Genomic DNA, 17,800 nt, shown 5'->3' with positions numbered 1-17,800 from the left:
TTCAAACTGAGGAGTGGCAAAGGATCAAAGAATAAGTGATGGAGTAAAAACTGAGAGAAATACACAAAGTATGGAGGATAAAGCCAAATTTAACACAAAAGCGAGAGGAAAAAAAAAAAAAAGGAAAAGGGATGGAGTCCCGAAATTTCTAAAATGAGCTCAGAACAACTGTGAGGACACAAAAGCAAAAACAAAAACTCCTGATGCGAACACATATACCAGCAAAAATGGAGTCATATGGGTCAAATAAAAGTAATATAATAAACAACCAAAACACAATTTTTATTTTTTGATATTTAAATGCTGTGTTTCAGTTTCAAGAGCAGTTTTTGTTCTCTCCTGAGTGAGAAAAAGACAATCCTCCAAAACAATGAAAGCCACAGTTGTGCATATGGGATAGTATTGTTTAACATGTTTTTATGCAAACCCATGACCCAAAGGTCTTTAATGGAACAATACTAATCTCTACCACACATCTCCTTGTATACAAACTACAAGCAAATAACCAGATTACAGGTCCTACGTTTCCTATGTTTCTTTACGTAAATATTTCCAGGCAGAAAAACAATATACTCGTGTGCAGCTTGTGTGACCCTGATTACAGATAAACTTTCCGATTCTTTGATTAGCTGTGAATGCTCTTAAGCAGAACACTGCATCATTGTACACTAATCAAAAAAAATCGTCTTTTTCTGACTTTAATGCCAGAGACTAAGCGGTTCGTCTTAGAGGCAGGTGGGATCTCTCTGATGTTTTTTTTTTTTGATGAATGCAGATGAAAATCTCTCCCGCCCACCAGGTTATTTGCATCCACAGACACCTGTGAGGTATTTTAGGCACGCGGAACATGAGCTGACTCACAGACGGCCCCGCGGTTCAACAATGGAGGGCCCTCAACCAGGCGAGAGTCCAGACAATGAATACATGGCAATGGATCCTGACCAGTGGGAAGACCAAGATGACACATATGAAAACGGAGACACTCTTGGTATTGATGTAGGACGAAGAGAGGTTGTGCCGGTGCCAAGAGGAGCCACTCACCCGGCTAGCAGGGCCTCCCAGCAAAGTAATGACACTTCCAACCGACCACAGATCAACAGTCTGCCTCTCCCTAGAAGGTACATGACTTTAAGATGGCCTCTCCCGAATGGAAACACAGCATCGCCGAAAACAGAGCAATTAGGTAATGTGCTTCAAGTTTAAAGATGTGTGCAGTTAAAGCAAATACTCCAGGGTAAAAAGCCCTCAGAAGTGTTTGTAACGTGTTCTCTGGTAACTAGTGTTCTTCCAGAGAACCACGTTGGGGCTGGCCTTGCTGTGCCTACTGTTGGTTGCAGTAGTGCTCGGTCTGAGCGTTGTTTGTAAGTACATTTTAAATACTGTAAAAATGGCAGAAATTTCTTGCGACTGATCAAATTGTGTAAAATTTGAAGTCTGTGCTGAACATTATCGCGTTGGAAAAGATTTAACCCACTTAAAATGGCCAGACCACAACTTTGATTTACAAAGTGATATATTTGGCATTTTGTTCAGATTGGTCAGGAACTAAGTGCAATTATTTGGCATTTCTTAATAACAGATAACATACTCGCAGGACTCCGCATCAAGCCAATACAGGAAAACCAGAAACTGCTTGAAGAAATCGGTAAGAGAAAGTGAAGCGTAAAACACCTTTGTACCAAAAAGGTACGACATTTTTGTAAACAGTGAAACACAAATTTAAAAAATATATATATATTTGTCCTTAAAGATGACATTTACTTTAATTGTCTCTCTTTAAAAAGGCTCGTGGTGTACAGTAAAATACTACGTGTCTAATACTGAGAACCAAACCTCTCGTTCAGAGCTGTATGTAATGAACTGTGGAATATTTAAGGTGAGGTGTTTTCAGATTCCAGTGTGTAAGTGAGCACATATAGTTTCCATGTAGTGGTATAATCTGAATTGCATTTTTTTTCCTCGTGTCTTTACAGAAGCACATGACTGAAAAATCATTTGTCCTTTCTTACACTGACTTGGAAAACAACACATGCAAAAACTGGAACTGCGATTGTTGATTTATGGACGATGGAGAACAGGATTCAACCACACTCTGTATATGCTTTGTATTCAAAATAACACTGATCAATATCATATAGTTACGACATTCTCTACATGATAAGATATATTTACGTTTTTGTAATTTAAGAATAGATTATGTTTATTTTTGTTGTTCGTTTTAATATTGTATGTTTATACTTGTTTAAACACACATGTTGTCAAAGCTGGCATGTGAGAGTTTCTGATGACATAATGTGCTTGAGTTAAAAAAAAAAAAAACATGTTTCCAATGCTATTTCCTATGCACAAAAGTCTGAAACACAAATATATAACATGGACTGATTACTGTTATCTAAAACAGAAAATGACCACTTTTTCTGCTCATTGAACTGAATGTAAGACATTTTGGTAACACTTTATTTGACTGTGTGCATAAGACTGATATGACACTGTCATAAACATGATAACATCTGTCATGAACATGAAGGAGTCTTTATGAATGCCTATGACTGCAGTCATTAAGTGTCATTCGGTAAATAACGACAATTTTAATGCAAAGTTGCCTTAAAAGTTGCATTAAAAGTCCATTAAAATGGCCAACTTTGAATGATTTGGTAAATAATAACACTTTTAATGCAAAATTGGCACTTTTAATGGACTTTTAATGCAACTTTTAAAGCAACTTTGCAATAAAAGTGTCACAATTTTCCCAGTGACACTTCAGGACAACAGTCAGACATTCATCAAGACTCCTTCATGTTCATGACGGATACTGTGTCATGTTTATGACAGTGTTAAGTCTTAAGCACACCCCGTCAAATAAAGTGTTGCCGACATTTTTACTTTTAAGCTTTTTATAAAGTAGCACAAGAAGCAGGTTAATTGGATTAACTCCACAGGTTTAAGTTTCGGTCTCCCCGGTAACCGAAATGCTATATATAGCTTACCAAATGAAACATTAAATCAAAACTAACTTAACAAAAATTAATCAGGGATCCTTAGTTTTCCAAATCTGACTCTCCATGTTTATTACAACTGAAAATATTTTCATAAATACAAACTTTTTATGACTAAATGGCAAAAATAAAACACAGACATAGCTTAGAAGAAGGTTTGGCTGTGTGACGAGTTGCCTGTTAGAGAAAACAGAAAAATCTGGTGACCCCAGCACTCTGTCTGACTTTCTGAACATAAAAGGTATGATGGGAAAATTTGTGTTTTTGAATCTTTAACTATTTATGCCTCAGTGTACACTGGTTCTAGTATTGGTATGTGAAAAAAGGTAGCAGATTGAGAAACATATGACCATAGAGCTAAGCAATGTAGAGATATTTGCTGTTTCATAAAATAAAAATGATCAAGTCCTGTATTTACTCCTGTCCGATGCTTTGTGAGCTGAATATAAAGTGCCATATATAAAACAAAATGTTGTGTTTTACCTTACTTTTTTTTTTCTTTAAAAAATATAGCAACACGGGTCATATTTAAAAACAAGGATCGATAAGTACAACTAAATCACAATTACATCACTTAGATAAAGAAGACAGAAACTAAACAAACCTGAGGCTTTACTTCCTGAGTCACAACTGAGACATATTGAATTTCTTACCAATATTAGGGAATCGTACCTAGATTTGTCCAACTTTTTGAATCTCAATCTTATAAATGTATTCTGATATCAAAATTAAAATAAGTACACCTGCAATATTTGCATGAGTCGCCTTATTAAATGTGAAAAATGTTAATGACTAGAGATGTAAAAAGATTTGTAATTCACCAGCTGTACTTGCAAAGAACATCCCATAGGGGGCATAACAGCAACATCACTACATGAACTGCTTAAAGCTGGAGACATTACAACACCTAAATGATATAACGCAGTCCTCCTTAGCATTTACTCTACACTTAATATAGTTACATCCTCCCCAGTGATAACTGATTAAACACTATAATCCTTATTGATAAAAAAAAAATTATATATTTTTGAAGCACAGATTTGCTGTGCTTCAAAAAGTGTCAAACTACCAAACAGATGTGTCATATTTTATCTGTTTTCTACTGTAAAAGTCTGCACGTAGCGGAAAATCCTAACAAAAATAACAGTATTCATGTAGCCCTTGTACATGAACATTTATAATCACAGTTTGACACTGTGTGTTTCCATTCTGCCGTGCAAGCAACAGGAAGAGGAAGCAGAGCTTCCTGTGAAAGAATGGGTGGAGGTGGCAGTGGTCACTCAGAGCTAACCTGACTGTGCGGATATGCGTGTGGGCAGAGTGTGATCATATTCTCAAGCGCACAGAATTTCCATCGATATATTCTCAGGGGTTTGTGGTTGGTTTTAGCTTGAGCTACCTGTGGGCGGTGACTAGCCTCGCGTTGTCACTGACAGCAGTTTGTTAGACCAGTAAAGCCACGAGAGACTTGAAGGCCTCCAAAGCTGTGCGTTTACTTCTCCCTTGACTATAATTTTATTTATTGTAGAAAGGTGGCTGCAGATTGATTCAGAGGTAATGGTGTGTCGATCCCTTCGCCTAGAGCAAACCGGCGCCTGATTCAGGCTTGGTTTATTGCTTATTTATAAATAAATCCATTAAAAGTTCATTAATCAAAGGGAGCTGGACGCAATAAAACTGTAATAACAAAACACAGATAAGAAGTGGCGCACTTTTTGTGGCAGAACATGATACTATAAGAATGCTGATGACACAACCCAATGTCCTCAGCTGTATTTCTTAGTTGTCAGACCGGCTAATAAATATAGCAGATCAAGTGGGCAGAGATGTAAATGCGGAGCTGAGCCACATACTGCAGCGCTAAACTGCGGGAGCGGCACAGGGACCATGAAATGGGTCAATACTGGGAACGGCTCCATGACGGGCAATGACAATGCAAAGTCTTGGCTTTGTTCAAAAGAGTCGTATGAGAAACAGAAACAGGACAGAAGAATTTGTAACACATTGTGTGACGGTAGCACACAGATGAGAGGTTTTTCCTCCATTATTTTAGTCATCCATTGATAGTAATGATATATGTGAGCACAGATAAAGCAGCAAAAAACAAACAAACAAAAAAAAACAGGTTGACTCTTACCATGCAGTTCATAGCAAAGTGGTTGTGCTGTGTCTGCAGCTCCACAGCATGCTGGTGGTTCCCTCCGATCTCAGTGTAGCTGGTCAGAAAAAGCCCCTTGTTGTGCATGATCCAATCAAACATCTACAGATATAAAGGGCGGAGAAGAGAAAGAAAACTGTTCTTCAAAAGATTCATTTCCAAAATGCTGAGTAACGACAACGGTGAGAACAAGAGGAGCCTGCTGTTAGGAGCCTGTATTTACTCAAAACCTTTCATCCATCAACTGAGAACTCATTTCCACAGACAAATGTCATCCCTGAGATCAGCTGTGATACAGTCAATAGAAGAAACACACTAGCTGTGTTTGTTTTCCTACTAGGAAGTTCTTCATAGTTCACCAGAGTGTGAACAGAAGTCGTATACTTGTGATTTATGCAGGATTGTGACACATTAGACATCTTTCATTAGCTATATGACTGTCATATGCAGAGACATGTGTTGGTACTACTTCTAATTAACCATAAAAATGCAACTGCATTAGAAATATCTGAAATTGAAAACTGTTTAATGACATCCACCATTATTTTCTCCATGTTTAATAAATTAGACATTGCTTCTGACTGTTAGTTGATCTGGATATTTTACACAGTTTACTAAATGAAAATGGAAGCTTGCAGAGAAACACACTTCTCAAGCCTTGTTGATTTGAGCATGAAACATATTATAGAGGATTAAAATATGGAATCCTGGAAGACCATCTAATAATAGTGCAATGTTCTTTCTTTCTCTCAGGTGGTCTTAAATGCTTTCTGTTTGTTTTGAGTGATTGTCCTAGTGGTGGACGACCTATGACCTGCAACTGAGCTTTCTAACTCTGACCAGATTGTTTCTCTCCAGAATGACCTGGAAGCTTGGAAATTGAATTATGCCCTGTCGAGCCCCAGAACAAAACCAAGCCCCTTCCCTAATTCAGTCACACTGGTTACATGTGTATTTTTTTCTTATTGAAAAGCATTTCTTTATTTTATAAACGGACAACTGATGGGATGCCCTAGTATTATTGCATCGGTCCAAGCCACGTTCTCCCAGAGTCTTTGGAATTTGCTAGTATGATTTCTAGGGACAAAAACTGTATTTCTCTGTCATTGGTGGAGTCCAACTCAGTCTGTCTCCATGATGCCCATTATGGTTAATAACCAAAAAGATGGTGCAACCAGGAAGTGACAAACATTCAATGGTTTTCTTAACTCCTTTATTTTTATTTTTTTACCATTTCAACAAACTGACTCATCGACATGTGGTTGTATTTCCTCTTGTAACCAAGTTCTGCGAGGTTGCACATAGTCCCATGGATAAAACTTCAAAACTGTAATGTTAGCTTTGTTCACAGGATTATAAAGTTGCTTGAGAGGTTGTGTTGTAACCTTGAGCTACAAGAGTTTTGATAGTCTTCTTTCTGAGCCTTGCTTTATCTGGTCAATGTTCAGAAGGATACCAAAGTGCCATGATTCAATTGAACCGTTTTTAAGTAGAAGTGAAACTTTGATATATGTGTGTCTATATCTACATGGGGAATTGTGTGCAAAGCAGGTCAAAAATCCAAGGATTAACTAGATCATGTGTGTTTTATCTTCACCTAACATGCAGGAGACGTGAAACACTCCAACATGGACAAATTAAAGAAGAGCGCTCTGACCTTCTCAGCGTCCTGCTCAAAGAGCCGCAGCTGGAAACACTGGTCCAGTTTCAGCTTCCTCATGTGCCACAGCTGCTGGAGATTCTGCCGCGTCCCGTGGAGCTTATCCAACAACGCCGTCACTTTAGCAACCAGATTGTGCGCGTCTGCGTGTGCGTGAAGACCATGATGGTGGTCGTTGGAGTCTCCGCTGGCTCCAACGCCACGGTTACTGTAACCCCCTTCACCGCCACCCCCGACCCCCGCAGTCTGTAGCTGTAGCCTCTGGAGCAGTCTTCGGCCCTGCGTATCAAGCTCCTCTATCGACGCCTTCGTAGCCCTCTTCTTGAGCGCGGCGTGCTCCTCCATGAGCCGCCGAGCCCCCTCCAGGTCCCGTGGGAGATCGCGCTGGGACAAGGTTTCCTGGAGCTCTTCGAGGCGTGCCAGCGCTCGCGCTGCGTCACTGGCAAAAGTCTCGAAGGAGAGACGCACCTGGGATGAAAGGGTCTAAGCTAGAAATTCAATTGTCCCACAGCAGGTTTTAGCTAATTATAAAAAAAAGTTTCAACCAATTATTAAATTAGCTCCACTGCAAAACTTAAATTAAATAGAAAAGAGAAAGCGTCAAAACCTCAATCCAGTCATCATGGTTGTACTCTAAGCTGCCGTCAAAGTCAGCCGTGAGCTGGGAAGGGTCAACAATCTTGGTCAGACCCTCCAAGGACACCATCACTGTCTGTGGGAGGGTTAGCAAGACAGAATAATTTTTAAAAAAGGCATTAAATAGATGATGAATAAATCAAGGAAAATAAAGAAAACAATTAAGATAAAATAACATCTAAAAAAAAAAAAAAAGCACGGGAATTTAATTCTGTTTCTGCTCTAAACTTTTCAAAACATCACCCCTACATTAAATAAAGAATTTCAAGAAAAAATATGCAACTCTTCAGCTGAATTGTTCTGAATTGTTTAAAAAGGTATGCTGAAAAAGAAAAAAAATTGTGTTATCATTAATAAAAGTGAAACACAAGACTATAAACTAACAGGAAGCAAAAGCAGGAGGTGCTGGGTTCAATGGAGGAAGGTAGACATAATAAAAACACCTTTTAAATTGGCAGATTTTAAACTGGAGCTGAGGTCGGCTTTTGTTTTGAATGTCAACAGCCACATCTATGAGAATATTCACATTAGTTACACTGTTACGAGGAAGGCGGATATCTGAAACTCTTCAAGGAAGTGCTTGTACGGTGATAAATAATAAAATGTGGGAAGAAAATTTCCTCTGCGTGAGTGCTTCTATAATTAATAGCAGTTTGTTTTATCACCCAGTAAACTAAAGGGCAGCTGGGATTTGCAGAGAAAACATCTTCCACTTCAGTAACGATCAGCAGCAGTTGTGAAAACTTAACAGGATTACACGTTGAGTCCATCTTGATTATCTCCCTCTGGTCCTGAACTTTGCTGCCAATCCGAGAGAATTAAACCGACGGCGTCCTGTTCGGGTGTGGAGTATCACTGAGAGTACGTTGCAGGAAAAACTAAAATGGACCGCTTTGGAAGTATGTAAGTGAAGTTAGGATGAAATTCTTTGAATGTCCTATTTGTCCCGGTTCTGTGGTAACTGGGTCAGAACTAAATATACCAGCCACGCATGGCCACATGGGACAGAACACTGCCGCTGTCACAGTGCAGCAGTCCAATCTGAGCCAATCAGAGGGGCGGGGGAGCTGATTATTTTCAAATTAGACATGTTTTTTTATTTTTATTTTTATTTTTTGGAATAAAATAAAAAACAAAACCATCATAGATGATAACTACAACTATATTTGGATAGAAATAATGAGTTTGAGAAATCCTACAAATGTTGTGTCCATAAAAGACAGTAATGACAAGTACTAAACCAGTTTGCAAAACTACTACTGTGATTATTAGTGAAAAAGGATTGGTTTTGCTCTAAATAACAATGCATCACTCACCTCAAATTCAAACTTGGAGCTGCCAAAGTTGGTCCTCTGCTTCTGCCAGAAGTTGTCTGGCTTGATGATGAGGGCAACGTGGATGCAAGACGGGAAAGATTCCTGCAGGATCTTCAGCAGCGGTTTGATGCTGTCCCACTTAGAGCCACGCATGTCCACAATGACCGTGAAGCCATGTCGGGCCACCTCCTCGCTGAAGGACAGATTGCAAAATAAAGAGGCGAATTATCTTCTAAATTACCAAAATAAGACATATCACTATAGGGAATAAAAGAGTCAAAGGAGTTAATTAATATTATCCCAACAAAGATTTATTGTAGCAGCAAATATTAAAGCTAAGTGGTCCTGTCCTCCACCGCATCTGGAGAAGAAGAAGAAAAAAAAAAAGGCAGTTAAAAACATTTGAGCGTTGAAATTTCCACTGGTACTCACCGGGAGTCATGCTGCTGAACAAGCCCATAAAAGGTTATTTCTTAGCATTAAAGGCTATGCTCTAAATGTGTCTGGCTGTAACAGAGACAGGCGCAGGCCCTCCTGCTCTATCTCACTCTGACCTCACTCTGAAAACAGAGCATCGGCCAAATGGGGAGAGAAAACAGAGCAGAGAGAGAAGGGAGAGGAGAGAGAGACAGAGAGAGAGAGAGGGAGAGAGAAAGAGCTGACAGAGAAGAGGGGGGGAGATGAAGAAGAAAAACAGTGGCAGAGTTAGAGTAAGGGTAGAGGAAAAGGAATAAAACTGAGAAGGAAAATCTATCACTCCACTGAGTAACTACTACACCTCCATTCTTAAGCGGTGACTGAAGTCATCCAACTTAGTGAGCGACACGTTCTGATCAGTGATCAGCCTATATTTTCCTGATCCGCAACCCACCATAAGTAAGCGCTGCCAGGTTGCAGTCGTAACAATATTATTGGGACTGGAAGTTGACCGAGTATAGAAGCCTGTAGAAACTGAACTTGGTGTGAAGGCTGTTCATTCAGGCTGCAACAACAGAGAGAAGTCAGCAGCTGATGCAGCTTTGCTCTTGCAAAAGGATAGAGCTTATCGGTTCTATCCTTTTGAATATGGTGCAATGGTCCACGGACGTGCTGGGGAAGGAAATGCTGACCATCTTTTGGAAATCTCACAGAAAAGGTGAGGGCTCTGTAGCTCTGACTATCGGAAATACACAGGAACCCATGCTAATGGCTAACAGAAGATGCTAAAGAAAGCTTAAAATGTTAACTCTGTAATTATGTTTTTTATTAGTGATCATTTCTTGTAACGGCAGAGATGTGTAACACCTACTGCCCCCTCTCTCATGCACAGGGAGGCACCACTCTGCATTCGCAAAAAGTTACTTAAAACTGATCTCAGGAAGGCTTCGCAAGGCGCTTCTCTGTTAGTAGAGATAATAAGGAATCTGGGATATTATTCGTTCACTTTGAAAACAAATGGGAAATGTCCAACTAATTTATATCAAATTAAATAGAAAATATGATGCTAATTCTTTGGTCAGCTAATTAACTGATCCAATTATTTAATCACTGTTATCTGAAGGTTAGCTGAGAAATAAAACATCGCTGGTATATCTGCAAAGCTGACAGTCTTGCCTGTGTGTTGCAGAATATAGACACAGTGAAGAATTATTTAACAGAAAAGGCAAACAGAATAATCAGCCATCAAAAAGGCAGCATGTTTCTTTTATTTCTTTTGACTATTGATCACATGCACAAATGACTTTTTGGACTGTTGTGGTGGTGCAGCAGAATCTATGGCTCTGGTATTGTTTAATATCTTCCCCCCACCCCGGCTTCTTCAGTACACTTGGTTCAGATTTTAAAAATCCCTTAAAAGCAAACATTAAACCTGATTATGTACTAAGGAAGAAATTGGATATTTTGAATTAGTAGTGTTGGATAACAAATTTGTCTGAAACTATCAAAGCAGAAAATCAACAGAGCAAAGCTCAGTTAAAGTAGTCTGCAAGTTTTTGTACACCACTGTACAAGCGAACACCGAACGGCTATCGTTTTGCCTCTGCCTCCTTAGAAAAGTCTTAGAACGCTAAACACCGTTTTTGCTGCAACTAATTTGAACCACCTCTCACCTCCAGACAAGTGTCGGAAATACCGAGGTGAGAAGCACTTAAAAGCACTCGACCTGCACAGCACTAGAAAGTGTGGCACTGAGAAGATCAGAGGCTGCAGAACAGAGGAGTGCAAACTGCAACTCCAAGCTAATCACAAGTGAGGCTAAACAGAACAGCCCGGAGCGATATGTTAAAGGTGCAGACTGAGCTGTATGAAAGTACATAGTGCAGCTCTGAACATTATTCCTGTGGCTACATGCTTAAGGTTTTTAGATGCAAATCTTTGCGACCACAAAGCAAATGTGGGAGCGGGAGAGGATAAACCAGTACATGTGAAAAACTCAAATGTGAAAAAAACGTAGCTACGACACAATGCTGAATCGCTACCAGCTCCTTCCAAACATCAGCAGACTCAAAAGGAAGGGGTCAAAGAGGTCAGATCGACCAATTAAACCAGTATTTCTCTGAGCTGAGTCGTAATTAAAGACAGAAATTGAAAACACAGAGGGTAAGAACTTCAAGAATCTATACCAAAACCCTTCTGACTCTTTGCAGCATAAGGTTATCATTTAAACCAAGCAAGGTGGGAAAATCTAGCAGTGGATTATGTGTTGTGTGTGTGCGTGTGTGTGTGTGTGTGTGTGTGTGCGTGCAAGGGTCAAATCAAGGTGCTTCTTTCAGGAAAAGAAATTGCTGTGTCTTTAAAATCAGGCAACATTGTCAGTAAATAACATAAAATAAGTAGTTGACTTATTTGGAAGTCAAATAGCAACACAAGTTGTAACTGGAGTCACCAATCAAATCTTTGTAGCCATTTTCAATCTCCAGATGGAGGTTTGATCTGCACACACCAATTCCTTGACTTTTCTTTAAGATCTGTTTCTTCAATTTATCTGCTATTTGTTCTCATGTCCACTCTAATATCTTACTTTGGAATAGTGGCCAGGTACGCTACAAGTCTGCGGAGGTCATCAGGTCTTATTCGGTCGTGGTTGCTCCGTGCTGGAAAAGTGAGAATTGGACCTCCACGTCTGTCTCTGCCACCTTCAAACACAACAAGAAAGAAAATCAGCAAATTACGTCAACTTTGATAATTAGACAAAATCCAGGGTCATCTCCGTTCTGAGAAACCTCAGGAACAAGAACACAATTTCATGAAAGTTTGTTCTAAACTAAGTTAAACAGATCAACCAACTAACTTTGCATTGTATTCAAAGGCAGTTTTGCTAGTAAAGAAAAACACATTTAATTAAGTACATAAATATGAACTGACAACTGAACTAATCGCCAAAGTGATGGGAGATTACATTGTGTTTGTGTCTGAACCATCTGTTAATACGTCAGCAGTTAGTCATGGCCCCGATGAGTCAAACTAAAGGGTAAGGGTCATGATTACACAAACACAGCGTGATTGAAAACAGTCACAAATGATGCCAATACCATTTAAAAGTCAGTGTAAAATTAATCGACACTCCTATTGAAAAAAAAAAAAAACAGCCCAATCTTTCCCTTAAAATTGCCTAACTTTTTTCCTTTTAGAATTGACTGATGTTTTCTTCAGATGCATTCTTCTCACCAATCCTCTTTAGCATGCAAACTCATTAACAGCTAAAGGATTCTTAGCTGACATAACTAACCAATAAATGCTCGAACAGCACTTTAGGAAATCAGTGCTGAATAAAATGCTTAGCAATTTTACCAGTTTTTAATAAGCAAAGCCTACGGCAGAAACCGTAGCTTTGTCAATTGCAGCAAGTCACACAGTTTCTGAAGAAACACAGTTCAACACCATCATATTACCTCCACTGTGAATCCGACGCCCTTTCTAAAATGTTTTACATTTTCTTCATCAGACAAAATATTTTTTTAATCAAGATGACTTTTGGGGGGAAATAAAAGAGAGGGCGTTTTTCTTTTTTATCAGCAGTCATTTATGTGGAAACATTTTTTTGTTGTTGTTGAATTTCAACACTGACCTTAACTAAGGGAAATGAGTCCTCCAGTTTTTTTGGTTTTTAAAGATGATTTTCTTTGTTATTTTATTGCATCCTGGATGAATCATTGATCCGCTTTTGGAGTAAATTTGGTAGGCCAGTGACTAAAGGCAAGGCCAGTCACTGTTCTATTTTTTCTCCTTTTATGGATATTGACTATAACAATGGTTTGCTGGATTCCCAAAGTCTTAGAAATAACTTTGTTACACTTTCTAGAGAATTGTGTGTATCTTTGGTCACTTTTTTTTCTTTTTTTTTTCTTTTTAGATTGGGGCGTGATTATTTTCACAGAGATGTTACTAAGTTTGCCAGGCCTCTCTAAACATTTGTGACTTTAGGTTAATAAGTTCAGACAAGGTCCTGCTCTTAGTTACATGTGTCAACTTTCTTGAACAAGAAGCATCTGTTTGCTGGGTGGTGGACACCTGGATCAGCTAGATGCACAAATGACAGGGCACTGTCCCTTTAATTCATCCAACACAGAGGTTGGCTTCAGAGATCATGTGCATTGCCCCCGGGGCAACTTCTAAAAGTAGCACTTGGCACCATGATGTTCTGTGAAACAGTAATGAAATCAATTGTTTTAAATTAAAACTAAAGCAGCAGTGAAGGAAATGAATTAGTGTCTAAAACGAGTGGCAACTGAAGCAATGCCTCTCCAGTTGTCTAAAAAAATTATTAGGAAGCTCAATGTATTACTCAAGATCCTTGAAATAGGAGTTTAAAAAAAAGGCTTGGTGACCTAGTGGTACACCTAATCTGACCTGGCACTAATGCTGCTCTATTCACCAGCTAGGCTTAGCTTCAGCTTACTAAAACTAATTTAAAACTATAGAGATATTAGAACTAGCGTTAAAAGAAAATATATGGAAACCTGTGTTCTGTTAAAATCCACAACACACATTGTTCCAGTTATCTGATTAGTTTATTATGTTATTTTATTTTCTAAGTTTATCGTTGATAATATTTACTTTACCCTGTATTCGTAAGAAACATAAAATCATAATAACATTTTATTCTAAAGCCATGAACGCTTACCTTATTAGATTCACTTAAATCTGAATGAAAATGTCACTTTTTGCAATTATTTCTATTGATTGTTCTACAAAACAAAACAAAACAAAACAAAAAAAAAAACATAAAAGGCAGAACTAAAGTGACTCCTCTAATTTATTCTGTAACGACAGACTTTTCACTAATCATTACGGCTAATGACAGATTAGAAAAAAAGGTGGTAACATGAAAATGGCATGCAGAAAGTGTAACTGACCTGAGAGAAAGGCAACCTTCTCCTTGAGGATAGGAAGCACATCAATCGCCTTCATATCCTCATTGCGATGAAACCCTGAAAAAGAAAAAAAAAATAGCAAAAAAAAAAAAAAAAAAAAAAAAAAGGTAAGTCATGATGATTCTCTTTGGGTTTGATTGCCTGTCAAGATTAATTCAATTTATACATCACAGCCTGAGGGGAGGTTGGATCTGCCCCAACAGAGAAGCTGTTTAATTATTATGTCATTTTATCAAATGGGCAATTTAAACCCAACAAAGTTAATGATTTGTTTAGTCTCTGTAATGAAGGTGACTCTGATCTGCTGAGAAATGTAATGGCTTCTATTTTTGTCCATTTTCCAAATACGTTTTCATTCTGTAGTTAAGAAGATTTTGTCATGACAACAATTAAAAAAGAGGAGGTGTGATAACATTTCACAGCCTCATTTGCGTTTGACAACAAAACTGCCAACAATAGTGTCAGACAACGATACGTATTGATCCCTGTGCAACAATGCAATACGCAGGAGATGGTGATAACACCAGAATGCAGGACATGTCAGTGGCCATATGGGTCCGGTCAAAGCTGCAAAACATAGTAGGTCAAGCAATAGTCTTTTGCTTTTGTTTCTACATGAAAGTTTTAGCTTAGCTCGGTGCCGATATGTTTCTGAGCCTGGCCTGAGTTTTGTTGTCGTATGCTGTTCAAATGTCAACCTCTCTGCCTCAACTGCTCAGCAGATGGCCCAAGGTTTACTGGAAGAAAGCAAAATGCAACAGCAAACCGCAATCACACCAAAGGGTTCTCATCAACTACTTAGTAATTTGTGCCTGTCAGAGCAATCCTAAATGCAACTGATTTAAATGTTGTTTTTATCTGATAGTTGTTGGTAACTGTGCAATTCTTTAGGTTTGCACAACTTAATAAAGAACTGGAGGGTGTAAATATGCACAATAACTTGTGCATTACAGCAGACAACTAAAACTACAGAAGGGAGTGACAGTCTTTCGACATAGCAACTGGAATCTAATTCTGGATATCTTTCAGTAAATGTATGGGATGTAAAACATCGTGGTCACATGAGATATAAAAAAAGTGAATTTCTATGCCACTCATATAAAATGTTTACCCTTTTCTAAATCTAAAAAAAAAAAACATAACATAATCCCAGAACAGCAGCGTTCAATGAACCATGATGGTGGAAGTATAATTATCAGCTAAACAACTGGGTCATTAATTTAAAGTAACAACAGTAGTAAACCATAAATAATTAATCTATAAATAGAAAGGCTACAAAAAAAAATAAAAATAAAACAGTAAGAAAACAAACAGTTACATAACCAAAAAGCTACTTTGACAATTTTTATATAAACATTGAATCACACAGACCACACTTACTGTAAAAATGAGCCAACTTCTCATCGGCTATTCATAATCAAATTTGTCAGAGATAAATAATCACTCTCTAAGTTTAAGCATTTTTAACCTTGCATCAACTAAAATTAGTTTATTTAACATGAAGAGTCTAATAAAACTATGATTGCCTCTTCCAGATTACAAATGAATCATAACGAAAGGTATGAAAAGATAAGACATATAAATTAAACAACTAAATGGTACAGTAAAGAGAACAAGATGGCAAGACAATGTAAATGGAAGATCAGCATCAAGAGAACAAGGGGAAAAATACAATCTGCAAAAATGAAAAATAAAAAAATAAAAAACATATAGGATGAGGAAACAGACTAAAGAACTACAGTTCACTCCTGGTGTTAGTGGCTTCCCTTTTTGTTGATTTAAACTACAATTAGATGATCAGATCCAAGACAAAGCTCCACAGAGCGTTCGCTGCAGAAAAAGTTAAACAGACAAAAAATAAAAAAATAAAACTCTCAAAAATAGCACAACCAGATGGGCCTAAGTACTGCGATGGTCAATCTACTAAAACAGGAAAAGCTGACTGCCTGTTTTATTCATTCAAACTTAAGAGTTTTTACAATCTCCCTCTGATTTTTTTTCTTTGAAAACTGCAGCACCTGTTTCGAATCCATTTATTTTCTTTTGTTCATGCAGACAAAGACAAAGTAGGAACTCTGCACTTTGTTTAAAAACAGGTGTGTGAATGTGTGTGTGTGTGTGTGTGTGTGTGTGCGTGTGTGTGTGTGCGTGCGGGTCTGTGTGTGAGAGTGAGTGTGTGTGTGTGTGAGTGTGTGGAACATCTCCACCACAGGAGAGAGAGAAATGCTCCTCTTTGAACTCCATGTCTGAGCACATGCGTGTTTCCTGTCAAGGGTGCCCAGACAGACGCATTCCTCACCTTGGTGGTTTATAGAAGATACCGGTTCCGGCAGGCAGCTGGTGCTGACCTCTGTTAAAGTGCTGCAGTTCTGCTTCTACTGTTTTTCTACACCTTTATGAACTCTACGTCAGGCCAAATCTAGCAGAGAAACGGCACAGAAGAGCGAGCAACAGATGTGACTGTCACCCAACTTTTGCACTGTGTCCTGCGTGGACAGCAGTGGAGTTTGAAAAGCAGAAATAAGATGCTTCTAGATCAAAATGCCCAGTCGCTTGTGATGCCAATGCAGTAAAAAAAACACATTCACACAATGCAGCTCATGATTTCAATCATGTTTATATGCAGTGACTTAGCATAGAATATTCTGTGGAAGTGGAAAAATTGCCAAGCCTGTTGTGATTCATGAAACTGCATCATTGTTTCTCACTTCAAATGTTTACAGAGGGGCACACTGTGATTTCCCCCCCCCCTCTCCTACTGCACACAGGCCTTCAGTTACACATTGGCCAAGAACAAAATAAACCTGTTCAATTCCAGGTTCATAGCACACTCATAATAAGAGCAATCCATTTAACCGCTATTTGTGCACTTTGTCTTTTCATAGCAGGCAGAGTCCATACCGCGTCCGACCAAGAGATGTGTTTTTTGCAATGAACCTTCAAATGAACACATTTTAACAAATGAAGGAATTTGAGACAGACTTCTAAAAATAAGATTTCGGTGTGTCTTATTAAGCTATTTGGTTTCCTGGCAGAGACTTGACTATTAGGTCTGCTCCATACATTTTTAACAGGGTTGAGATTGGGGTGATTCGAGGAGCTCACATGCTTCATCCAAAATGGGTTTAGCAGTGTGCTGGATCACTGTGCCACAGGAACAACCAATTAGTGTTGGTTGTTCCTGTTTTTAACGGTTTTTAACCGTCTGTGGCGACACGTTTATTTGACGGGATGTGTGCATAAGACTGACATGACAGTCTTATAAGGTGTTATGCCTTAAAAGTGACATAACACCTGTCATGAACATGAAGGAATCTTCATGAATGTTTAACCCTTTGTAGTCGCTGCCCGCCGTGCGGCGTACAAGCATGTGACACATTAATAAGGCTTCGTAATAACACGGACGCATACCGAGTTTTCATTTCAACTCTGTTGGACAGCACGGACTTCGAACTTTATAAAAGTGGTGTTTTTATATTGGTTTTGTGGTTATTTACTTCAAAATAAAGCCAGAAATAAGATTGATAATTTCCGCCTTATTTTGTGGGGTCTAAATGTACCACATTTCGAAACAACCAATGAAAATGTGTTGACGGTCTGTTGCTAGGTAGAACGGAGACACGGAGAGAGAGACGGGGGGGGGGGGGGGGGAGTTGGGTTGGGCAAGAGACACGGGAACA

The 17,800-nt window shown here is 38.7% G+C and overlaps 2 protein-coding genes across 8 annotated transcripts in view; one reads left to right on the top strand and one right to left on the bottom strand.

The window, feature by feature from the left end:
• The window catches only part of triob (trio Rho guanine nucleotide exchange factor b), a 112,179-nt gene that overhangs the window by 59,650 nt on the left and 34,729 nt on the right, over positions 1–17,800 (bottom strand). For all 7 annotated transcript variants that reach the window (XM_015035609.1, XM_015035599.1, XM_015035626.1 and 4 more), the window contains 6 exons: positions 14,103–14,177; positions 11,768–11,882; positions 8,767–8,959; positions 7,422–7,526; positions 6,812–7,282; positions 5,134–5,256 (listed from right to left, as the gene is read on the bottom strand). In XM_015035609.1, the coding sequence (XP_014891095.1) occupies positions 5,134–5,256; positions 6,812–7,282; positions 7,422–7,526; positions 8,767–8,959; positions 11,768–11,882; positions 14,103–14,177 (1,082 nt within the window). The remainder of the gene's footprint in view (positions 1–5,133; positions 5,257–6,811; positions 7,283–7,421; positions 7,527–8,766; positions 8,960–11,767; positions 11,883–14,102; positions 14,178–17,800) is intronic.
• On the top strand, positions 748–2,497 carry LOC106949425 (uncharacterized). The gene is made up of 5 exons (XM_015035656.1): positions 748–1,183; positions 1,281–1,361; positions 1,580–1,645; positions 1,785–1,876; positions 1,974–2,497. The coding sequence occupies exons 1-5, from the start codon at positions 766–768 to the stop codon at positions 2,055–2,057; spliced, it is 741 nt and encodes a 246-aa protein (XP_014891142.1). The 5' UTR covers positions 748–765; the 3' UTR covers positions 2,058–2,497.

Source organism: Poecilia latipinna, unplaced genomic scaffold (genome assembly GCF_001443285.1).
Source record: "Poecilia latipinna isolate Pla-1442-1.1 unplaced genomic scaffold, P_latipinna-1.0 Scaffold21, whole genome shotgun sequence".
Classification (NCBI taxonomy): domain Eukaryota; kingdom Metazoa; phylum Chordata; class Actinopteri; order Cyprinodontiformes; family Poeciliidae; genus Poecilia; species Poecilia latipinna.
The sequence above is the reverse complement of the archived record's forward strand: the minus strand, read 5'-3'. Positions and strand labels throughout refer to the sequence as shown.

Excerpts from the sequence above, each read along its gene's own strand:
- LOC106949425 (XM_015035656.1), top strand. The coding sequence starts at position 766 with ATGAATGCAGATGAAAATCTCTCCCGCCCACCAGGTTATTTGCATCCA. Across the intron at positions 1,646-1,784 it reads GAAACTGCTTGAAGAAATCG|GCTCGTGGTGTACAGTAAAA; the intron begins GTAAGAGAAAGT and ends CTCTTTAAAAAG. Across the intron at positions 1,877-1,973 it reads TGAACTGTGGAATATTTAAG|AAGCACATGACTGAAAAATC; the intron begins GTGAGGTGTTTT and ends GTGTCTTTACAG.